Here is a 25,341-nt window from a genome sequence, read left to right as displayed (position 1 = left end):
CACTGTTTTATTGGCAAAATAGGTGTGTGCAGTTCTTTCAAGTGCATTGAAAGACTACTGGCATCAGAAATTGTAAAACACAGTGACAAGCACGTGGTATTCAAAGCCAGAATCCTAAACCCAGCTTTTAAAGCGATTTCCCAAACAGCAGGCAGCTGGATACAGGCCAGCAGTTTCTGCCCACACAAAGTCCAACTGATCTCAACAAAACCTTAGAAGCTGGTAAGCAGCTCTCCAAGGGGATGGGCAAAACAACTGTGTGAAATGGAAACAATAATTACCTGCATTAAAGCTGTACTGTGGTAGTTGTTTCTACAACAGTAATATTTTACATGTAGAAACATCTACCCTTTAAGTCTTTGTTTCCACGCAGTCTATCATGCTTTCTCCAGAGCACAGTATTATTTTCAAACTGTTCCTTGACAGCTCTCCCCACACTGTGTGGCCAGAGGGCTGAGCCTACACAGCTGTCTGTGTGGCCACACTCTGAGCTGCAAACAGATCAGGGCAGGGAACTTGGAAACAGCCCCCAATCCAAACCTGCAACCAGATCTGCTCACAGGAGTTCCTGTCCTTAAGGGATTTCAATAGGATCTAACATGTCCGCATATGTAAATGCATATGAGGCCCTGAGCAATTCCAATTTTTTGTCAGAGTTGCTCAGCAACAAAGTATCTAATGAAGCTTATGAAATCCAACAGAAATCCTACAAAAATGTATTCTATAGGGTCACATGATAAATGACATTTACTATTCCATTTTTAATACTGTTACCTTTCTGTGCATATGCAGAAACCAATATATTCTATGACACCCCTATCCAGAAGTCCCCACACAAGATACACGTAATTTACACTGGCCATTCAACTTCAGCTGCCTTGAAGCTAGAAATGAGCAGATCCAGATTTTAAAGTTTTTCTCTTTTTTAAAAACCAAGTCTGGAAAATCTAATGATCAAATATTAAACCTGATGCTTATTTAGTCAACTGCCCTGATTTCATAAGGAATAGATTCTGCAGCTTTCTCTTTTGCATACAAAGAGTTTCTGTAGCTGTCAGAGTCAAAACCATTTGGGCTTTTATAAGCAAATGTCAAAACTTTGTCTAAAGGGGCAAAAATTGCAGACTCAGACTAGGGGTTTAACTCTCCAAATATCCTGACTACTATGATCTGTGTGCACTTTTAAGAACCAAATAACACACACACTCATTTGCAGCAATTTATGCTTTAATCCATATGTTCTAATACTCCAAGCATAACTGATATAAAATGTGTAATCTTATTTTGCACTGTGCTAAACCCTTGACTGCAACAATACCTCACAGCAGAAAGTCCCATGGGCTAATACAGAATGTGACCTTTTTTTTTAAAGTATCTTTTAAACATATTTGGTGTAAAAAAAAAATCCTACAGAAATCATCTCTGTAAGGCAATCTAGATTTTTAAAATTGTTTCTGACCTTACTGTATCAATGTATTTTTTTATTCTACTTCACTTTTTCTCATCTGTCTTTTCCAAACTAAACCAACCTTAACTTTCTCTCCTTCCTCATACTTGTCTGCTGTTTTGTTTCCTATTAGTAGTAGACACTATAGAATTTCATAGATCAGCTAAAAAAAAACAGGTAATACTTCACATTTTTCCCCCCTTTAATCTCATTAAGAGAGAGCCTCTATTAAGATCACCACAATTCAGATGGTTTTACGAAGATGTTCAATGACACAAAATAGCAATATATCTCACTAGCTTAAATTAGTCTTATTTAGGAGTCTGTTATCAACCTTATCCCTGAACTCTGTCATCCTCAAGTTCCTCACTCTTCTCCAAGTCTCAAGTTATGCAAGATCATTACCTAAAATATAACTTGCTTCCATTTTCTAGAACTTTCATAAAGTAGGAAGGAATTAATGGAAACAAAAACCAAACAGCCCATTGCCCATTGTACTGTCTCTCCTTGCTGCAAGTTTGTTCTGTGCAGATGCTACAGACCCTGCCATGCCCACCAACTACACCTCAATATCCCTCACAGGAAAACTGATCTAATCCAACAAATCTTGGTAAAGGATATATACCCACTCTTCTTCAGGGGAAAAGGGGGAGTAAGATTTTCCTGATTTATTCTCCAAAGATCAAACTGCATATCAACATGCACCTTCACTTTATAGGACAGTTAAGGTTTTGTGGGTTTATGAGGCACGGTGCCAACATGAAAAACTACCTCTAAGAACAGTTACTTACAAAAAAAAAGTCGTGACACAACATGGGTAAAAAAAAAAAAAAAGTTGACATGACTCACGAAATAAGAGACCAAAAGACCAGATCTGAACATGCCACTGAAAATACAAATGATTCCAACATGGACTGCATCCCTTTCAGAACCACAGGCCACATCTGCAGGGGATGCTGTTCTAGACCATACAACAAAGAAAAGATTATCCCAATTTAATACAACTGAGCAATATTCAGCTTCAATTTTGAAAGACAAAGGAATTAAAAAAAACCTTAAAATCTAAAGAATGCATATACAGCCAGAAAGCTTTTTCTTCCCTCCAGTGTTTAATAGTATATTTTCAGTTACCAAACATGGTACCTGGTTCATTAGAAGGGAGAAACTGCTAAGGTTCCAATGCCATGTCCATTCAATGACTTAGAAAAAAAATTGCTTGATTTTTCGGTAATTATGTCTATTACTCCAAGGTAATAACATTATTTACTTTAATCTGACGCGTTTTCACTTACCATGACAAATCCTATACAGTCTAATTGAAAAACATACTCTAAGAACAAAAGGTCAAGATAATCACCTTGTACAGTTTTCTTACTGCACACACATTAATACATTCTTTCAAAATACCAGTATTCATAAATTTATTCTCCTCATTGCAAGAGCTTTAAGATGACATCTGCTAAGTCATCCACACTTTGGAGATGACTAACAGTTCCAGACTTTGGATTTTTTCTTTTAATACATGAGCCTCTCTCTAGTTCACACCTGTTTCACACAATGTGTAAATAATAAAATAGATTAAGTCAATTTAGTCAATATTCATATAACAACGAACACTTACTCAAGCTTTAAAGTATAAACTGTTATTTATCAGCTTTCAAAATTATAACTCTTAATCACTTCCCCCCCAAATTGTATTTTGAATGTAATTTAGCTAACACTAAGACTGAAATGTGGAGAGTGCCATTTAAGTCATTGATGTTATACCTGTGTAATTTTTTGCCTTTCATATTAATCATTATGTGTGAATACAGCAATTTAAATGGATAAGATCTAGTTCTTAGTCTTCCACATTAGTTCTGAAAACATAAATTACTGTTAAATTTGCAAATAAAGAAAACTAATCTAAGCACAGAGAGAGAGCTAGACACTGCTTTGGCAATTATTTGGATCCAAAAATCAACAGGAAATTCAACTAACAGCTGAAGGGAAGTCAATAAAACACATTAAGCACAGTCAGGAAGGAACCTTTCAAACATCATTAAATTTCTAACCTGTCCTAACCAAGCTACTTTCCATGCTTGAACTTCCTTCCTAAAATGAAGTTTTCTAGATGAACATTTAGAACAAATAAGTAACACAGATGCAGAAGAGAAAAATACAAAGCAGTTTTTTGTATTTTTGCTTATTTCTGCACATATAAAAACCATATCCAGTAATACAAGCTAACGATATAAACAATTGCACAAATGAGTGTTTACAAGTTCCCTCCTGGGTCTGAAATACCTCAGGAGGAATTAAATCATGATTTAACATGTCCTAACCACTGAATAAATTAGAAAAATATTGTAACCCCAGGGAACATTAATTTCTCAATTTGCCAATTACTGTCTTTCTGTCAGGAATAAAGTAGTAGAACCTTCTTCTCTGTCAAGTCTCCTTTAAAACCACCAATCTTCTGTAAGACAGATACAGGAATGTCTCTCATTAGTGCAATCAAAAGCACAATCCTTCCCCAAAAAGTGATATTCCAAGTTTATTAGATGGACAGCATCTTAGCACAATACACAGGAACAGCAGGGCAATACATGGTGTGGAGTGTGTTCACCACATCAACCCTTCAGTTTGCACCAAGTTGGGGTTTTTTTAAGCAGCTCAAAGGAGAGTTCTCATAGAAATATGAAGACAGTGACAAAGCTATGCATGTGCTGTGGGCAGCTTCGTTCAACCACACAGGACAGAAAGGAGAAAAAACAATACAGGGTTCATTATTAAATCTGTTGAATTATTCTGTGTTGACTTAGGGTTTCTGAATGCAAAACACAGAATTACGGCCACTACAAAAGACACATTTTAGGATATTCCATTAGACAGTTAAAACATCCTACTTGTCTAACATCTGTTATCCCTCCATATAAGATTTCTGTATCTCAGAACACAACTGGTGTATTTGTCCAAGAAAAAGACAAGGGCCATCCATGTACCCACTGGTGTCTGGGCAGTATCTGGTCAAGTTACTGCATCATCTTTAACTAACAGGACAGGAATCCTGGGAACAAATGGATATTCTGGGTCAAGAAGTTCAAATCCCGAGGTACTGTGGAAAACTACATTATGTCCCCTCCCCCTCCCCTTATATAAGCTAACCAGTTCCATCTTAAAGAGAGCCTTATTCCACTACTCCTAAGGGAAGGCTGCTGCAGACTTCTTTGCCTCCGTTGCTTAGGAACCATCTTTTCTAATTTCCAGATTAGGTTTATTCTTGGATAGTTTATACCCATTTGTTCTTATACCTCAAGCATAAAAAGCTCTTTTTACCCACCTGTGTTGTTTCACTCATTTTTATGAAGAGCAACCTCCTTCATACTTGGTTTCCCCAGATCAGACAAGACACTCTCTGAGTTCCAGGAATCAGTCCCTGGACCTCTTCCAGTCCGAATGTCCTTTTTACTTGATGGTGGGTGATAGGAATTAGATGCAATAATTCAGATAAGCTTTCACAAGTACCAGAAAAAGTCAATACCACTTTGTTTCTTTGAAGAAAAATATTAGCAGGGCAACAACAGCATACTTGTTATCCTAATCCTGTTCTCCGTTGCTAACTTTGATAGGTTTGTCATTCTTAAGTGATATAACTCTTTTAATGCTACTTAATACAACTTCTTTTTCTACTTTTCATGTCTTAGGGTCCCAAGTTTTTCTGTAAAAAACCTTCTTTGGTACTTATGATTCTTGACATCTGATGAGAAAACATGAGATTGGTATGAGAACTAGGAATGGGTCAGTAATTTTAATGAAAATACTAAATCTTGGAACTGATCCTTGATAAATTCCACTATTTACACAGTTCCAATACATCATCTTCCGGTCATCCAGCTCTATCCATACTTGACACATCCTGTCACCATTTAAAATCAGTTTTCATCACTCTAGTTTTCACATGGTTCATGTTGCACATTATATGACTTCTACATTAAAAAAGAGGTCAGCTCTAACCACGTATCCTCTCCAAGAAGTCAGGGATCATACAGAAGACAGGTGTTAAGATTTCTCAAAAAAAAATCCTCCTCTGTTAAAGAGCTGTATCAGCCTTTTCATCTTACCTCCACTCAGAACAGCTTCTCTTTCTACATTTGAACAAGGTCACACTAACAATGCAATAACTATCCCAAATCACTTTTTCCTCTTAACATTGTGACTACCATCACTACCACCCATCCAATACTCTTCAGCCTTGACATTTAATAACAATTCTTGCAATTGAGCCTCTAATTACACAGATCACCTACTTCAAAATTCCAGAGTAAACATTATATAGTCCCACTGATCTGCACCCTGTAAGTCCGACCTTATCTTTATGGCAATCACTCTCATAACCTCACTACAGTCCGACCTATTTGCCAGTGTGGGTGTGTTCAAAACTGTCTTCACTGAAAATAAAGGCAAACTTTTCATGCAGTCTTTTACAAGCTTCTAAATTATTTTTAGTCTTATTTCATTGTCCCCACGCTTCCTGACAAGACAGGTGAACAGTCTTTTCCAGGTTTTCTGCTTACTCTTGATGCTCCTCTTCAATTTGTTAGTAACCTTTTTAGATCTTGCAGCTCCATTTTTTTGTATGTGAAAAAAAATAAATATCAAAGTCTAGTAAGAGCATAAATATTTTATACAGTTGCCAGAATTATCTTCATTTGTTGCTGTATCAGAAGTTCAGCCATGCCAAAAGTAGCTGAAAGCACCTCATCAGGTAAGCCCTGAACACTGCTGTAAAACTGGAATTGCAAGAACACTTGGATGCTAAACTATATTATGGACTTTGCAATTTGGATGTTCACTTCTGTAACTACAATTATAAACAGGTTTTCCTGACACTCAGACATATTTGGTCTTTTTTTTGCTTAAGTTGGGCCCTTTTTTGCTTGCTTTTCCTCTAAATGATGTATGCCTAAAACATGAATAAAAGATTAATGCCAGAGCTAGAAAAAAAGAAGGTAAGGTAAAGCTGTTTAATTTCAGCTTCACCTCAGATGATGGATCCAAATGAAAAAACAGCAACCTGTATTATCAATATTTTGGCTTGAGAACACACTGCACAGCTATTACAAAACTTACTTGAAGGTAAAAAAAAAGTCTGCAGAAGTAAGGTTCAAATTTAGCATTACTATAGCAACAGAGAAGAGGGAGGGGAAAATAACCAGATTACTGTCAGATAGTCAAATCCTTGAAAGAATAAATTTAGAGCTGCAGTCAAATTAACTGAATTTATCCTATTCATTAATGATTAATACATCAAATTAAGGACTAAATTAAACAAGCAAAAACTAGTACAAGAAGCAAAGCAGCAAATGCAAAATTTCAGATTGAATTACCTCAATTTTTCCTTCTACTATTAAATATCTGGTATTACAACAGGTCTTCCTACCAATGAGTGATAACAGTATTTTTAGGAAGGTGTCTAGTCCTGATTAAAGGTCTGCAAAGGAAAAGAGGCATTTGAAATCTGCCTCATTAAGTGACCCAAGCAACTACACTACTGCAAATGTGCAATAATGTGTCCTCATTTGACTTGGGGGTGTAATGAATTTCTGAAAATATAGTTGGTACAGAACTAACATATTTCAACAACATATGTGAACAGAGTAATGACCTTATGCCCTGAAAACCAGGGAATGAAGAAATAAGCTCAAGCTCTTTAAAAAGGTGACATTTTGAAAAAACAAACCCAAGATATCCTAAGTAACTAATTACTCTTTATATTTGGGGGTTGTTTTAATTAATGGACACATATACTTATGTTAATGACTGAAAAAAAAGCAAGAAAAATAGCAGTCAGTCTTCTGGGGAGACCAGCTATCTCAACACTTTAGCCCACTCACAGTAGATAGGATCCTAAACCCATTGAACATGCAGTTGAAGTAACAAATGCAGCTACAAAGGCTTATTTTTGACACTGTAAGCTTTGCTTGAGGCATCGAGGGGTGTCTCCCCACTTTAGCTGTAAGTATTGACCCATAAAGACTCTAAGACTCAGGCAACTTTTCCACCAGCCAGAATGTTCAATTAATAAGGCTGCCCTCATAATTTGCAAGACCAGCTTTCCTGGCTGACATTCAGATTTTAACCATGCTTCCCAGCCTTCTGTTCACCACTTCTGGCTTTCGTTGACCAGCTGCCAAAATGCTCTTTATTTTCTGGTGGCTGGGCAGGCCAGAGGACAGTTTGAGAGACTACCTTCTTCCAAGTTGTGCAGCAAACTGTTCACTGTGTTCTCTGCTCTTGGCTCCTGCCCAAGTTTCTGCAGTAAGGGAAAACTGGAGGATACTGGAAGGACTATCATTCCACCACTGTGAAGTGAGGCCACAGGCATCTTCATTGGGGTTTCCTTGTTCTTAAACCAACATCTCCATTAATAGACTGGAACTGAGTCAAAGTAAGTGTCCCAGATCAAAAATAAAGACTATGGCAGATTTCAAAGTGGATCCCACCTGTAAAAAAATCCTTACCCTATGTTCTACATAACCAAATATATGTTTACTGTATACTTTGAGCCACCAACACTTCATGAAAAACAATTTACGAAAACAAACACCACGTTATCCTGAATTCATCTATAGAAGACATAAAACTATTCTGAAATATTTCTAAGTTATCAGTTATAGCCAAAATTACCAGAATATCTTTGAAAACTCATCATCCGATAAATTTTACTCTAAGCCCAAGAGGGAGGGGGGAAAACAAACAAACAAACAAACACACACACCCCTTGCTAGGTGTACTAGTAAACTTAAAAATTATATCCACAGTAAGGAAAGAAAATATACTTTGGATTTAAAATAAAATTTTGTGCTTTACACTGAATCTATTATTCAAACCCTGTGGAAACTTGAAATGACATTTAAAAATAAAGTAACACATGAGTTGTGTAGAATTTTACCTGAAAACCACGAAAAGTTTTCCAGTAACTGAAAGGAACTAGAGGAAGATGATAGAAGTAATGAAACATCATCTCCTGTCAACTGAAGTCTCCTATACTTCACTGTTTATCCTTGTTATCCCAAGTTCTGATGTTCCCCCCCAATCCTGCATGAGTCCATCCTGGCTCCTCCCTTCATCTGAGCCCTGGCCCATCCAGGTCAGCCCTGCAAGAGGCAAAATGCACTGTGACTGGAGCAGAGCTACCCAACTGGCTGGAAGTGTGTGGCACCTCCACATGCTCCTGCTGCCCCAAACAAACCAGGAGCCAGGACCGTCTCTTAGTGAGGGCACGAGTTTGGTCATCCGATTATCTCATTACTGGCAGAAACCTTTCATGTTTGAAGTGACCATTTTCCTGTCAAATTTAATTGAATGTAGCTAACAGGTTCAGAAGGTGAAGAGAAAAATGAAATAAGTCCCTTTAACTCTGGAATACTTTAAGTTGTGCTCATTTAAGATCAGTATGCAAAGCTTTGCTAGACAAGGTTTTTTGGAGGAAAAAACCAAGTATACTGCACCTCTCAGTTAATGCACAGCAGCAGCAATGTCCTCTTCCAATGGATTTTTGCTGGAATGGGTGTTTCACAAGCATACATACTTTACAGATTTCCATCCATTTTCATCCTTTTTCACCTAAAGAAATCACTTCATCTGCTAAAACACTAAACTCACAACACGCTTTATCCTTCACCCCACAGTCACAAGGCAGCAACAGTAACTTTATGCTCGTGTGTATGTAACACACACACAAAATATCCCCAAACAACAAAATCAAAACAAACAGCCAACAAAAACAAACCACACAAGGCAGCCTTCATGGATCAAGGTTTTCCTCAATACTTTCTGGTTTAATCTGGTGTTAGCTACAATAAAGCTGAAATAGAGTAGCAGACTTCTCAAGACTCAAGATCTAAAACAAGATAGAAATGAAAACCATAAAAAGCACCACAACAAAAATTCGAAATGTGTAGGTACAAAACAAAAACAAACTCCAAATTAACTAAGTTTCTACTGCTCCAAGTCAAATTACAGTTTTTAGTCCAAAGTTGCTTTTACATGTTTACTGATTACAAAAACTTAAAAGATGTTAAATACAGTAATTTGACTTCCCCTTAATCTTTGATGCATAACCATATCACAACATTCATTTACTCATTTCATGTGAAAGTATCAAAGATACCATAAAGTGTTACTGATTAACTGCATTTACTACTCCCTGCTTCCATGACCCCTTTACAGCAATTCAGTTACGTATATGAAAGAAAAATAAAATCTCCAAACTCTGAAATACTTTACTCCTTATTTTTTCAGACTTCATGAGACAATATCTGAAACATATAGTACAAAAACCACTAATTTTAAAAAGACAAAGCCCAATACATTAGTAAAAAATGCAAGGGAATGTTTAATTAGTCTGAAGAGCACAGAAATCCCAAATCCCAGTTTAAAAGAGTAGCCCTTAACATCACAGTTTTAAAACTGAATTCAGATTTGCTTTCATGTATGCTAATTTTTAATTAATCTGCAAGGGAAACCACTCAAATTAGTGAGTGAAAAACGCTTTTGATGCTCCACTTGCTAGTGCAACTGGTCTGAGGCTGAAAGGTTGTTCTTTCAGTGGATAACAACTGCATCCAGCAGAGCCAGCAGAGATCATTTCTCAGAATGCAATCCAACAAGCAAGGTCAAAGGAGGGAGTCAGGAAGGTGCTGAAGAAGTTGTTGCTCCTGTTTGGCTGCACCTTCAAGGACAATGTTTTCAGTTTCTCGGAAGGGTCACAGAGTCAGTCCAGCAACCCCAACAATCACACCTGCTGGTCAGCAGCCCCGCAGGCAGGGGTTATTCAAATCCATCTCTACTCTGAAACTTAATTTGCCCTGAAGTAAAGAACAGTTAGACTTTAAAATTCCCCAAAGTAGCAACAATACTTCAACTTAATTCAAGCCCAGGACCGTTGGTTAGAATGTTAGAACAGAGCCCTCATGGCAAATGACATCATCTCAGCTGATTTATCATCTCAGCTTGTACCTGAGTTGAAAAGCAGTAGTTCTAAAACGGGCATTTCCTGGAGCCTCTTCCCTTACAAGGTTTGCAACAACCAACCACTAAAATTTCTGAACGGACAAGGCTACAGTAAACAACATCTTCTGAGTGGTGAGGAAAGAAATCAATTATTTGCTTCAATTTGACTAAAGATTATCAAGATTACTCTAAATAAACAACAGATGCTTATTGAGATGGCAACAGATGTTAAATTATTACAGAACTCTGTTATTGTACACACAATACTTAAAAGTGATGGAAAAGTAGCCATAAATTTTAATTTTAAAGTAAAAATTATCATAGATCAATATATCTGTAAACCCAGCACTTTTTAAGCATTACTACCTCTGACGAAAAGAAGCTTTCCTCAGGAAATAAACTGGTTTACATCTTTCACATTTTACACCTTTCTCTACTAACAGGTTTGCACAGCTACTACCCCCAGCCCTACCAAACCCAGTATTTCTAAAGAAAAATGTTGAATACGTTGCAAGACTAGGTAATATTTTCCCATTCCCCTGAGAAGGCTGATTAAATTGTATGAATGGAAACTGCCAAACTCAGGTAACCTAGAAACTTCTACTAGTTTTAAAATATACCTGCTTTTGAATCTGTTACTTTAGAAGACATATAATTTAACAGAAGAGCTTTAGACAAGTTCCTCAGCAGATGTCAAGTGACCTGCACAACGGAATAAGCAGAGTAAACTTACATTCACATCTCCTCACAGCACTTCTCAAATATAAAGCACACATCACTCCAAAAGTGCCTAAGAAATACTTAATTACAGTCTGAATTACTAATACAGTAATATTTCAGAGCTTGCTTTCTGCCACTCAGCATGGTCCGAGAGCAAGTTCTAATTTCGGAGCCACCGAAGTCAGAAATTCAGTGTGACTTTTACTCCATGTCCTCACGCCTCAAGCGTCCCCGCTGCACAGCAGAAGTCGCACTGATATTCTCTCCTTCATAGAAGCAGTGGGCAAGTCTGGTTACTGTGCATTTTTCCCCTCAGAGCAGGACTGACTCATCTGCATAGCAACAGTTTGGGATTTATAAATTACTCACTATTCCCAACTGCTACAGCTCTTTAATAATTAAGAAAAGTATTTCCCCCAGTCAGAAAAGCAGTGGGTAACAAGATTTACTGCCTGGCCTCCTCAGAAAGGACTTGTCCCATACAATTGTATGTGTAGGAGCCATCAACACGCTAAGCGGCCTTCTCCTACTTTGAAACCTCCAGTTCTATTATTTTACTCTATTTATTAACAAAATTGGATACTTCAAAATTCAGTTTTCTCTTCCCATAGCAAGTCACAGAGTGTTGGATGAGATTTATTAAGGGCAGTTCATGCTGCGAAATTACCCTTCAAAAACCAAGACTTGAATGAAGTAGTTTCATGCCTACTTCTGTCAGTCTCAGTGCTCAAATGGGTTTTCTCTATATAATCTCATCAAATAATCCAGTTCCATGTATGGATTCACAGACTGGTTTGGGTTGGAAGGGGCCTCAAAGATCATTCAGTTCCACCCCCCTGCCATGGGCACCTTCCACTAGAGGAGGTTATTCAGAGCCCCATTCACACATCAATTTGACACTGATGGCGAATCGCAAAGAATGAGAACAGTTGAGTCATTTTCTGTTGGAGACACCTAAAAAGAGCTGTCACAGAAAAATACTGATGCAGTAAATGACCTTCTTCACTCCACAGCATTAGTGAACCACACTCTAATGAACTTACTGGCGTAACACGCCAGCAAAAATACTTGCTTCAAATGAAGCACAAAGATTCAGATTTCTCACACCATTTTATAACAGTCAACCACAGAAAGAAAACATTCAGTCAACACAACAGTTTTTGGCTAAAAAGCGCTATTCTCAGCATGGAACCTCATAAGGAAAACAGATCTCCAGAAAAACTACAAGATAGTTAAACATGCAAACATAGTCATGCATATATTATTATCTTGCTACAGTAAAGATGTGTAAACTTGCTATTGCCTCTTCCTCCAAACTCTCCTAAGAAAACCCCCCCAAGCTTAAATTCTGAAACTGAGGCAAATTACATAGATCACTACGTTCACCTAAGACTATTTTTAGAAGATGGAATCAAATCTGCTTACTGAATATAAAGAAACACCAAAGCCACCTGCCCCAGAAGTCTAGTCCATAGTTGCATTTCTTCCTCACTTATTATACAACTGCTCTCAAAAGAATATTTCCTTACTGAGATACAGAACTGTTACATCGAGATATTTAATTAACAGAAACAGAAGCCTATTTTAGAAACAGCCTGTATTTCCCTATTTTTAAAACAAATTATAGTGCTCCATTAAAAAAAAAAAAAAAAGAAAAGAAAAAAAGAACGAATTTGTGGCAGTGAAGAACTGCCAAGAATTCCGGTGGCACATTCAGTCACGTTCCAAGAACCAGAGCCGTAAACAGCCGGCGCACATGGAGATACCTGTAGCTTTCAGCAAAGCGTACAGGAATTATCCAGCAGCAGTTGCAGTTTGAGAATTCACAAGCTGAAGGTAGACATGTTTTGTAAAGCTCTGTATAAAGACGTAAGTCACAGTGCAAGAAAACAGCACACCCCTGCTATATGATAATGCTATGACCTACGCAACTTTCCAAAAAGCAGAGAATAAAACAAAGCCAGCAATGAGCTTACACCATTGAGCTACAGCAGTATCTCATGAAAGATTTAAATGCCGTGCTACTCCTAGCCCCCATCTCAGCACAGCCACGGATATTTTTCCAGCTTGACTGGATTTTCCCCCTCCCTAATTGCTAGTTTTAACCAAAGCCAACATAGATTAAGAATCAACCTTAAAAGCAGCGCAGAGAGCGCGCATTAATTACGTGCAGAAAGACATGTGACATTCTGTATCAAAAGCAGACCCTGAAAACGCTAAAATGTAACACCCCTTCCAACAGATGAGACAAAACAACTGCCCGCCTGCTGCCGGTGCTGGTGCCCCGCCAACCCCCAATACCGCGCATCCCAAATCCTCCTTCGCTCCTACGTCCTCTGCGGGCGATGACTCGGACGCTGCGATGCCCGCATTTCGCCCCGCACCGCCGGCGGGTCACCTCGCAGGCCGGGGGAAGGGGCAGGTGAAGCCAGAGGGCGGTGGGGGCAGCGCCGGCAGCCGCAGCAGCGCTCGGTGCGATGGAGATTCCAGCGCAGCATCCCGGCGGGCACGGGCTGGGCACCGCGTCCCCCGAGGGAGGGCTGGCAGCAACCTGAGCGCCCCCGGCAGCTCAGCCCCGCCGCCCACCCCGCACAGCGCCCGCACAGCGCCGTCCCGCCCCCGCCGCCGCGCTGACCCCGCACCCGCCGCAGCCGCGCACGGCGGGCACCCGCACGCAGATGGTTTTTCCGAAGACACGTTCCCCCCCCTCGCCGTTTTCCAGGCAGACGCAGGCCCCTCTGTGCTCCCCTCCGGGCTGAGCGAGCCGGCTCCAGCGGCTGCGCCCCCGTCTCTCCTCGTCGCCCCCTCCTGCGCTCCGCGCAGCGCCCGCCGCCCCGTCGCCGCCTGCCCGCCGCCGGCTGCGCCCCTCAGCCTCCCCCGCACCGCCGCGGCGCTCACCCGAGGGCAGAGGAGAAGGGGTCGGAGCGAAGGGGCCGCGACGGCCAGTGTTCTGTCCCTGTGTCGCCGTCTCTGCCCGTCCCCGCCTCCCGCCGCTCCCGCCGCCCCCTCAGGCACCGAGCAGCCCCCGCCCGACAGGGTGCGGCTCCCACAGCCCGCAAGCCCAACAACGGCGCCGCCCATTGGCGGGCGGGCGCGAGCCCGACGAGCAAGCGGCCCTGCCATTGGTGGAGGGGTGGGAGGAGGGCGGGGGTCGGTGCAGTCGCACCGCCCCCGGCGGGTCCCGCGGCTCCGGCAGCGCCGGGGGGTCCCCGGGAACGGGCCGGGAAGAGCTTGGGACACGGGGAGAGGGAATTCTCGTGGCGCTGGATCCATGCGGAGAGGAGCGGCGCGTCACCTGCAAGGCTTATCGCGGAGCGGGCCGGGCGATAGGGACGGGCAGACACCGCTAAAGGCCGGACGCGGTGCGATAAGGGCTCGGTGGCGGTGTCTGATCCTGCCAGCTCGGACAAGGCCCGGGCGGGCCGGGAGCGCGGGAGTCGAGCTGGAGAACCGCCCTGGTGAGGGCTAGAGACACCTGTCAGACCCGAAGGTGTTTAATCGGCGGAATATCCTGCGGATGTTGAATTCCAGGCTAAGGAGAAGCTGTGCGCTTGGTTCAGGAAGAGCAGATACGTCGCGTAGCTGGTATACAGGAGGCCTGATTAGATCTTTATAAATCATCTCCTTAGATCTTCTGAATCCTGAGATCTTTCTGAATCCTGTGTAGCTTTTATAATCTCACAGTTTGTTACAGTCACTGCAAGTAAAGCACCAACTGTAAACTTAACTTCTTCTGTTATCTGTCATCATTTTCTGTACATTTTTACTATAATTGCTGTATCATTTTAAGACTGCTGCTTTACACTTCTTTTTGGACACTGTTGTATAGAATCCTGCCTGCCGAATGAAGAGTTGGGTGTCTGGGAACATGCCCTCAGAAACACTGAACTCTCTTGCTCTGCTGTCTGTAACTCCCAGCCCCAAGTTATCCATAAGTAGGGAAGGAAACAGACTATAGCTAGCAGAACCTGATGGGTGCCTTCGGGAGACACCTCCCATGGAATACTGGAGGAATCTAGCCTGCTCCAACCAGCTCCACTGAGTAAACACACTCCACTTACCTACTTCTCACTTTTGGGCAATTAATCTTCATCTGTTTACTGTTCAGAATGGGAAAACAGGCCATAGAGATATATGTAAACTTATCTGTGAATTCAGCCTCCAAAAGTGATGGTTTGGTTGTCAAGTGATAATGCAGAATGATTATGGCACATCTGACAAAAAGGCCCTGCTGGACATAGATCTGCCTAGTCAAAACCATTCCACAACAGGATGTGTGTTTGTGTAATTACTAGTGATTAGCAAATTATGTCTGAACATCTTTTTGTAAGAACTGTTGCTGTAAACCTAGAGGATTAAAGTCACTTCACCTTCCTGTCCCCATGTTAAACCCAGTGGATGTGTGTACATACCAGGTAGCACACTCTTGTCCTTGCTCTGGACCTGCAGGCTCCAGCCACCTGCCTCATGCAGTGTCTTCTCTTTGATTATCTGTCAAAATGCTCCTTCATCTTGGTACTCCTTTCCCTTTCCTTTCCGTGGCATTTAACACATAAAGCTCTCTCTCTCGTCTGGAAAAGTAAATGGGAGAATGAATCCATGTTAAAAGCAACTCAGAAAAAAAATACTGCTTTAAGCTGTTTTAAGCTGAATGGGTTTCCTCTCTGGCTCAGTGCGCGGCTCCAAGGCCAGCAGTGCCAGGAAGGATGGGGATGTTGAGGACAGCAGCAGTGCCCGGGGACTGGGGGAGGGCAGGGTCATTTCATTCTCTGGCAGTGCTCCTCTCAGTGTTTGTGTAACCACTGGGTGCAGCGGCACAAGCAGCTTGGGCTAATCAAAGGATGCCTTTTATCAGCTCCTCTTCACTCTCCTGCTGCAGGAGAGTTCTGTTCCTTTACCTTTCTCGTGTCCTACTCTGTGACCTGCCCAAGGGCACAAGTCCCCACTGAGCCCTTCCAGCCTTCCCCCCATCCCTTGCATCATCTCCCATAATCTTGAGGCCAGAGAAAATATTGTTTTACCTGGCTAATCTGAGGGAGGGGGCAAGGCCAGCTTCCTGCTGAATCAACCAACTCGCTCTGCAGGCCGAGTCTGTGACAGCTGATGCATGATGGTGTTTATTTTCCCTGTTCAGTTTTCGAGCTGCCCAGGTTCCTGCCCTGCCTCTGCCCAGCTGCAGGAAGGGCAATGCTGCAGCAAAGGCAAAGGTAGGGTTACATGGGCAGAAACACAAGGGAGGGCTGACGTGCACTAAAGCAGTACACTGTGCTGCAGAAATAAGGCAAGACAATCTGAAAAAGCACTGCTGCATTATTTAAGACATGAAGAACTTGTCTTTGTTAACTCTTGCCAGCTGGGTTTGCAGCATTACAGCTTCAACAAAAAGTACAGCATGAACCACACAGTAGTTTTCAGGCTGAAGTATTTGACTCCTTCAAGATCTTTGTGCTGCTGCTGAGGGCTCTGGGATAATGACCAAGACAAGTTTGTAGCCAGTAGGCTTCCACTTGTCATGTGCACATCTGCACCTTTTCTGGAGAATGGTAACTGGCCTTCAAAAACCAGAAAAATGGATGCTAAGGACAGCAAAATGTTCCCACGAGAGATGTCAGAACGTGGTGCTGCTCAGGCAGTACAGATGTTCCTTTTGCTGACTCATTCACAGTCAGTTGTTCTCCCTAGCAGGCTTGAGCAGCAGCATCACTGGACTGAACTTACATCAAACAGCCTCAAATAAAAGTGTCAGTGTGAATGTATTCATTTACAAATTACTGTAGTTTGGCTTTACCAGATATCAGAAAAATAACACTGTACAGTTATTTTTATGCAGCTGGCCTCTTTACCTGGCATTAGCACTTCTTGGTGCTCCAAGCTGCCTGAGAGAAGCACAGGACTGGATTGATGTCACACATCTGGCCTTAGGACATTTATCTTTTATTTCACATAAGCAGTTCCAGGTCAGCTTTCTTACCTATAAACTGTGAATGATAGCATCAAGATAGATCTTTCTTGGCCTGCCAGAACTGTTCTGTCCTGTCAGTCTGTTGGCTGGGCAGGACTTGCTTCCCTACTGTCATCATTCATTTTCATCTCACACAGATCTTTTACTCCATTTCCCAGGCAAAGTTCTGGTTCCTCTAAATAAAACAATGTCAGTATGCAAACTCGCTGCTGCTTTCCCCAGGGACCTTCAAAAGGAGAGTCTTTGCATTGAAACTTCCTTGTGCCAGCAAAGTAAAAGCCAGTTCTTCCAGGCCAGTCATACCAGAGCTGGAGCATTGGGAGGGTGTGCATGGACAAATAAAAATTATCTGTACAAAATACCCCAAGAGCAGCCCCCAAGTGCTGTGCCTCTCACTGGCACACAGGACTGTGCTGATGGTGGGTCAAGGGAGCTTATGCACATGCAGCATTACTACTGAAAGACTTGTGAGGGATTTGTCTTTGAAATTATTCAACTTAAATGCCTTTTTAAAAATTATGTAATGGGTTATCTTACTTTAAACTGTGATTAACAGCAGTAATAATACCTCGTAGTTTATGTGCAGTATTACTAAATTTGGTCAGTGTAGGTAAGGCTATGTCTAAAAGTATATGAATTCATATTCTTCACAGGGAGCTGCTTTTTTGTATTTTACTGATTTATGCAAGGAAGGAGAGTTTTCCCAATGGACTGAAAATCATATGCAGAGACAAACTCTAAAATACATATGAGAAACATTCAATAGGAAAACTACATGAAAGAAAAAAATGTATTCTGGTCTACTTTCACCTCCCTCCACAAGTAAACAAAAACACATCGGAGGTTTGTCTGAGCTGAAAAAATAAAGATAACTGAAGCAGCAGGTGGGAAAAGGACAGAGCAGCTGGAACAGGCCAATACTAAATGTTGCCAGATTTTATACAATCTGTTAAGATGAGAGGCCACTTTGGTTTTAACTTTGAAAGATATTGACTTTATGCTCAGGAAGCATAGAGAAATTTTTATACATGACTGAGATGAAATGTAAATTGAGCTACATGGTTCAGGCTGGTTAATAACAGTTCCAGTCAAACACAACCAAAGGTGCAAGGATTGCTTCAGCCAAAGGAACTCCAGCCAAAGGACATTCTTTGTGGAGGTTTGGGTTTGTTTTTCCAAAATGCTTTTCCAAGTAAATCCAATTCTTTCAATTGCAACATCTATGGCTTCCTAAGTATCATCTGCCTTCTAGTTGTATGTTTTCTGCAAGTTGCTTCTATATGAATTCCAGTGTGACTTGAGCTGCTGAAATTGTTTTTAGCTGCTTTCTGATGAACATCTTCATCCTTAGTAGTAGGAGAAGGAAAAATGTCACTAAAAGAAGTTAGGACTTTTGAACCAACGTTAGAACTACAAGCAGACCCAAGAGAGTAAAACAAAGAAAGGAAAAAGGTGCCAGGGCAAGTTCAAAGTAATGAGGAGGGCTGAAAAGCCTAAAAAAAGTATTTTAAGGCAGTTCATACTTCAGTTATTATTATATATAGGAGAAAATTAATTAATCTTAAGAGAAGCTTTGTAATACCAGAATATAAAATTTTTAATTCCCTTAAGTCATATTTAATTTTAAAATGACACATTTTCATCAGCACTCCCATGGTTAGGCTGTGGCTGGCATTTCCTTGGAAAAAAACCCCAACCATGAATTAAAGCACAGTGTAAATTAAAGCACAACATAATCAATGAAGCCTAAAACACACAGCTCGTGAGGCCACACCTGGCACATCTTTCCGTATTTGCCCTGTAATAAAATCCTTTAGTAAGTTTCCATGGAACAAACTCTTCTGTTTACTGTGCTGCTGTGGTGGCCCTTTCACATCGCTGGCCTTCCCTATGGGTGCAAAACCCCATCCAAGTAAATGGCTTTCCAGATCAGAATTTCAGTGCACATCAGCCCCCCAGCCCGAGAACTGATTGTGCCCAGATCATACACAGAGGGCATTTGCACAAAGTGGTTGTTAAAAGGCAGAGAAGGTGGTAACTCAAAGAAGGGTTAGGTGCTTTTCCCTCATTTTAGATATATATTTTACATATATATGGATTTTATATATCCAGAGATCTAATCCTGTAAATGGTTATTACTGTCATTTCTGTGCAAACCAACTCCAGTGAATATGTGTGAATGAAATGACATCAAAACCAATTCTTTGCTATCTCCAAGATTACATGCCCATTAGGGCCACGCCATGAACTTGAGAGGTCGGATCACCTGCTTCCTAGGAACTAGATGCTGTAAGGAAGAAGGTACAAGTGTGGGATTGTAATGACCATCCTGTAATTAAGATACAGGAATGGAAGCCCTGAAGGAATAGATTTGGAGGTGACTGTGCTACAAGGCTGGCTACATACCTGGAGCCTACTGAACTTGATCACTTCAGCCCATCCAGTATTAAAGTTAGCCCAAATGCTCTCTGCTCTAGAAGTTGTAGTAGTATTTGATATTTTGGTACTTCGAGTATTTATAGAAAAAGAACTATCAGCTCTCCTATTTATGGGTCTGTAATTATGGGCATCTCAAGCACTACCACTACTAGGAAAAAAACCCCCTCCTTGAGATCAAGGAGTTGACTTTTTCATGAGATAGAAACTATTGCAACATTATGCAATTTGCTTGCTGCTAGGTGCAGTATTTAATGTTCAAAACAACTCTTTAATGCTTCACGAAGTGGATAAATTTAGGTGGTGCTCAGAAGTCCATTAGGTAAATTCAACCTCAAAGTCTATTTTAAGAATAATTTTAACACAGAAATATGAATTAATTTGGTTGTCATCTAGGTTAAAAGACATTCAAATGAGTAATTTTGCCAAACAACATTGCTACTTATGTGAGAGAGATGACCCAAAGAGTCTTAAGTTTCAAAGACCTGGCCCATTAAGTTTCCACCTGAAGTTAGCTTTAATCTCTAGCTTCTATCTGAAGTCCCTTAAGATTGATTTCTCTCTAATGACTTCCACGCACATGCTCAGCAGCTGGAATCAGGTTGTGTGGATCCCTGCTGACCAGCAGATGTCCCCAGATTCTAAATAATCACAGTTAAAGCTTCCAAAATCTTCAGCGCTCTTTTGCACGTTCCAAAGGATGAAGCACCGGAGGCTACAAATGCTCTCGCTGCTTCCTCACACACATTCTTGTAAAAACTAAAGTTCTGAACCAGGGAATATTGACTACTGACACAAAGCACCTTTACTGTCATAGAAAAAGTGTCTGGATATTGACTCACTTTTTATGACATGCTGCCTATTGATTGATTGTCCTTTGTTTTATTTTCAAAAGCACTCTAATTTTCTTTCCCCTAGAACAGCAACACTCCCCCTCCCCTTCCTCCTGGATGTTCAGACAGAGGAAGCAAGACTTTTCCCAAACTAGTATCAATTAGTTTTAACTTGGATAGTACCAAACTTATAAACTGTTTTTGCACACCAAATGCTTTTACATTTCCCAACAAACTACTTTAAAGCTAAGGAGCTTGCAGGAGGCTGAAGGCACAAAGGTTGCTTTGTGGTGAAGGAATGAAGAGAGGCAGCTTAGTGAGAGGTATAGGAGACAGACTGAGCCATGTGTTCTAGCTGTGACTTTCTTCCCTACCAACACCAGAAATTTAACTTCGTTTGATTTGGCATTAAACAGACTAGTACATAGGAGCAAGAGGGCTTGGAGAAAAGTGTGTAAGTGACTGCAGATTTGTTTGGAACCCTTCTACCTGTTTCTGGAGGGATGAGGGGATTACCTTGCACCGTCTGATGACCAGAATGCCAGATTTCTCAGCGTTGCTTACATGAAGATTTGCTTCTTCAGGGGACTGAAAACTAATTCCTTTAACTTCATGGTTAGAAGAGTCTCACAGTATGTAACACAACTACAGAAAGAGCATTAAAATGCACACCCATGAAATTAAAGATGACCACACAAAATGAGGTGAACTGGCACTGAAAGTTTTATCTGTTTCAGAAATCTATACATTTAGATACAAAACAGCATTAACACAAAAATTTACATATTTTCAACTCTTGTATTACACAAGTAAAGAAAGTGTTATGTTGTAAATGTATGTGTACAATATAAAAATCTTCTGAGTGTATGGGTGGAAAAAAAATCTGAATAGAGCCCCAAAGAGAAAGTACTGTAAAAATGACTGTCATGACACAATGAAGTCAATTATTCCCAGACAGAGAAAAATTTACTTTCTAAACAGTGTATGTGAATACTGTAAGAAACTTGAACTTGCTCTGATATACATATATGTATTTGCCAAAAATGTTTTTTAAATGATGTCTTGGCTGAGCCTTCTTTAGAGTCAATCATGTCAGAGTAGTGAATCACAGGGATACTAATTTAAAATAAAAGGAATTAGAAACTTAAGATATTCAACAAAATCTGAATTTTGAGTACTTAATATACACATAAACCCCATTAGAGCAGGAACAGAGATCAAAAGACTGATAGTGTGTATGTCTGTGTCTCTTGCAAAAGATGGAGGCAGAGTTTCTTGCCTCAATTCCTGTGTATGATCCCCATACTACATCTGATTATTAAGGAAAATTCCTTAAGGGCTAAATCCTGGTTTACTGTTTTCATAAACAGAAAATTCTTATTCCTTGATGGTTTTGTTTTGTTTTTAAAGTTGGGGCAATCTAGCGGTAACAACATTAAAATGGGCATGTGTAAACTTTGAAAAGGTAACAGAAAAAAAAGAAGTTTGTGGATATAGATTCAGACTGAGATACCACAACTGTATCAGCTGGATAGTACCTGACAGTGATTACTGCAGATACTGTACTTGGAAGGTACACATATGTATGAGGTGGCTTAAAAAAAAGCCAGATTTCCTGATCATCTTTACCCATAGTAAATCAAATAGTTTGCACAGAAGTCTTCATTATTTACATGTCAACTATACAAGTAACACAAAAGAATATCTCAGTTGAGCACCAGTGCTGACTTTAGGAGCACTACCTTCAAGTCAGAGTATTAGTATTCCCTGTCACAAGTAAATTCTGATATACGTCCACAAGTTTCCATTTTCTGGATCAGTTGTATTCAGACCACTTCTTTGTTCATGCCCATCTTTGACATTCCAAGATTAGTGATAGCAGCAGTTTTATAAAAAGTCTGGGTATCCTGGACAGCTTTCCCAGCATAATCAGTTCAGATCTTTTTGAAAGAAAAGACCATCAAATCCATGGATCTGGATTGTAAGGTTTTACCAAGAGTTCGTTATATGGTGTTTATATACAATTCATGTGAGAATAAATGGTGGGAACAGACTGAGTTTGTGTGTGCAAACAGCAGGATGTCCAGCAGTGGCAGGAGTCCACAGTCAACTCAAGGGCAGTGGGGTGTCAGTGAACTAGGGCTGTCATGTCACCTTGGTTTGGAGTAACCATAAGGACACCGAAGCATCAGGCTGTCGTGACTAGGTAAGACATGAGTGCTGTAGTATTCAACCAAACTTCCCATGTTCAAAAACATGATGTCTGAATCCAGGTAAAACTTGTCATCCTGTTGTAGAACAGAAACCATATGTAATCATTGACAGTAATATTTCCAACTCATTGTTTAAAGAGAAAAAGCCGAAACCCTATCATTAGAATTGAAGAAGTTCTTTCAAACATATGACTGCCTTGCAAACTAGTCAGTCACACAAATAAGTCCATATTAAACTCAGGAATTTAATATTCCATCCTTTAGGATTCGACTGGAGCTGAAATTTAGATGTGAACATTTACAGTTTATCTTTTGTGTGATACACCAACTAGACAGCCCAGATCTGAGTACTCAAACTCTCACCCTAGACAAGATATTTGTAAATCAGCTGATTTTTACTTTCAGGAACGGGAACAAGTTTAGACTTTAACTTACTAATTCCAGTATATACCTATATGCACCCACATTTTATACACACACACATATATATAATGAACACATGCACACAGAGTGCAGTGACTAACCTTTTCAAAGATTCTGTAGTTTCTCACTTTTCCTGCAGGTTCATCCCATACAACCAATACCTTGAAGAAGAAAAATGCAACATATTCAGTCTATGCTACCAAGCTCTTCTAAGTCAATGTATTATTGAGGAATCAATTAAAATTCAGCCTAAAAAAAAAAAATCTCTGACAGGATAGCAATTGTCTCAGATTTTCTTGCTTTAAGAAAAGAGCCCATCTAAATTATTAAGTACTTTGTCATACATAAGATACAGTATGTCTCAATCAAGAAGTTTTTTGAGGGGTAGATTCAGCAATTGCAAGTTACCTTTCCAGGCTTAGTAGATGAGTTCCTAATACAGTACAATCCATTTTGCGGTTGTCCTTGTGGGCTACTAGCTTTAAATATCCTAAAAAGAATAAGCAATTACATATATTAGCATTTTATGGCTCAGATAAGTCAAGTGCCTACAGTCTTAAAATTCTTTTTTACAAATCTCTATATCAGCTGTAATAATTCATAGTAGATCATCACTGAAAGAATGTCACTGTTCTAACATCCAAACCAGTAGTGCAGCACAGAAGATCTGGCTTTCTGATCTCATCTACCTTCCTGGCAGAACAACCTTCCCCAAATGGAGCAAAATCACGTTGCATTCTCATCTATCAATTGATACATGAGCACTGAACTAACTTGCCTAAGAAGTGATTTCCATATTAAATACTTGTAGTGTGTTTTTAAACACAAGTTGTGTACCTATCAAAATTATCTTTGGACTACTGCTCAGTACAGGTTTTGGTAGGACTTCCAAGTAACTATTTTAAAAGTCACATTTTTACCTTTCAACTTCGAAGGATTCAGAGGTATTAAGAAATATTGAAGCAGGCAGCCCAACCTGTAAAAAATAGGAAGAAAATAAAATCACCGTGTAGGTCAATGACAACTCAAAATGCGAGTAACTTGTTATGCAAATAAGTTACAGCCATCACTATCTGAAATTATTAATGGTGATTTATGCTTTTTTCTCCTTTATATCTAGTATTAAAATCCAGAACTTATCAAGGCATTCTCAAAGAGGCTCAAAAAGAAATAAAAAAAAAAAATTACACAACACTGTGCTTTCAGAAAGCTATTCTTTTCTTGGAATAATGTATTTAAAACTATTCCCAAAAGTATATATGAGCAAGTGAAAAAATATTCTTTGAGAACGGATCATCTGTTTAATCTTACTTTTTCATAGTCATCATCAGAGTTATCATCATCAGGTTGGCTTGGTTTGGAGGGTAGTGCTGGTTTTTCAAATGAAAAGCTTCTAAAACTCTGTCCATCTGGTGGTGATCTCCTGGAAGAAACAGAACGAAAACTGAAGGGTATGTCATCAGGAAAACAGAACAAATTTACACAAAACACTGAAGGGATAGTAAAACTAGAACAGAAATTTCAATTCAGCCCCCAAATCATAGAACGGTTTGGGTTGGAAGGGGAACTTAAGGATCATCTCGTTCCAACCCCCCTTCCACTCAACCAGGTTGCTCAGAGCCCCATCCAACCTGGCCTTGAACACTTCCATGCTCCAAAACTTCTCTGGACAACCTGCTCCAGCAGCTCACCACCCTCACAGTAAAAAAATTAATTCCTAATATCTAATCTAAACCTACACCTCCCCTCTTTCAGTTTAAAGCCCTACCCCCTTGTCCTATCACTACAGGCCCTTGTGAAAAATCCCTCTCCAGCTCTCTTGTTGCCCCTTTAGGTACTGGAAGGTCTCCCTGGAGCCTCCTCTTCTCCAGGCTGAACATCCCCAACTCCCCCAGCCTGTCTTCACAGGAGAGGTGCTCCAGCCCTCGGATCAACTTAGTGGCCTCCTCTGGATCAGTTTCAATAGGCCAACAACTTTCTTGTGACGGGGGCCCCAGAGCTGGAAGGCAAAATAATTTGGGTAATCACAGATTAATTTAGGTAGGAAGAGATCTCAAGAGGTCATTTAGTCCAAGCTCCTGCACAAAAGAGGTGCAACCAGATCAAGTTCTGAGTATCTCCAAGGATGGAGATTCCACAGCTACCTGGTTCTGGTGTTTCACCATCCGCATGGTAAAAAGTTTTTCCTAATACCTGCCTGTAATTTCCCAAGTTGTGACTTCTGCCTGTTGCCTCTAATCCCAAAACACTGCAGAACTAGGAGGTCTTGCTCTGTCTTGCCATACCCACCCACTAAGTAGTAGCAGGTAC

General features: G+C 40.4%; 2 protein-coding genes across 21 annotated transcripts in view; both read right to left on the bottom strand.

Moving 5' to 3' along the window:
- Positions 1-14,221, bottom strand: part of ADD1 (adducin 1) — a 62,777-nt gene extending 48,556 nt beyond the window's left edge. For 3 of the 16 annotated variants that reach the window (XM_032687124.1, XM_032687125.1, XM_032687122.1), the window contains exon 1: positions 14,063-14,202. The gene's annotated coding sequence lies outside the window, so the exon portion shown is untranslated. Of the gene's footprint in view, positions 1-13,495; positions 13,593-14,062 lie in introns of those variants that run through there. The other 13 variants (XM_032687112.1, XM_032687114.1, XM_032687118.1 and 10 more) reach the window with 8 other exon arrangements.
- A 7,573-nt stretch (positions 14,222-21,794) lies between these two features.
- Positions 21,795-25,341, bottom strand: part of SH3BP2 (SH3 domain binding protein 2) — a 34,960-nt gene continuing 31,413 nt past the window's right edge. For 4 of the 5 annotated variants that reach the window (XM_032686808.1, XM_032686810.1, XM_032686809.1 and 1 more), the window contains exons 9-13: positions 24,343-24,454; positions 23,952-24,007; positions 23,440-23,521; positions 23,133-23,192; positions 21,795-22,683 (exon numbers count right to left, since the gene is read on the bottom strand). In XM_032686808.1, the coding sequence (XP_032542699.1) occupies positions 22,546-22,683; positions 23,133-23,192; positions 23,440-23,521; positions 23,952-24,007; positions 24,343-24,454 (448 nt within the window). In that variant the 3' untranslated portion in view covers positions 21,795-22,545. The remainder of the gene's footprint in view (positions 22,684-23,132; positions 23,193-23,439; positions 23,522-23,951; positions 24,008-24,342; positions 24,455-25,341) is intronic. The other variant, XM_032686806.1, reaches the window with a different exon arrangement.

Source organism: Chiroxiphia lanceolata, chromosome 4 (assembly GCF_009829145.1).
Source record: "Chiroxiphia lanceolata isolate bChiLan1 chromosome 4, bChiLan1.pri, whole genome shotgun sequence".
NCBI lineage: Eukaryota > Metazoa > Chordata > Aves > Passeriformes > Pipridae > Chiroxiphia > Chiroxiphia lanceolata.
This window is presented reverse-complemented; position numbering and strand designations above follow the sequence as displayed.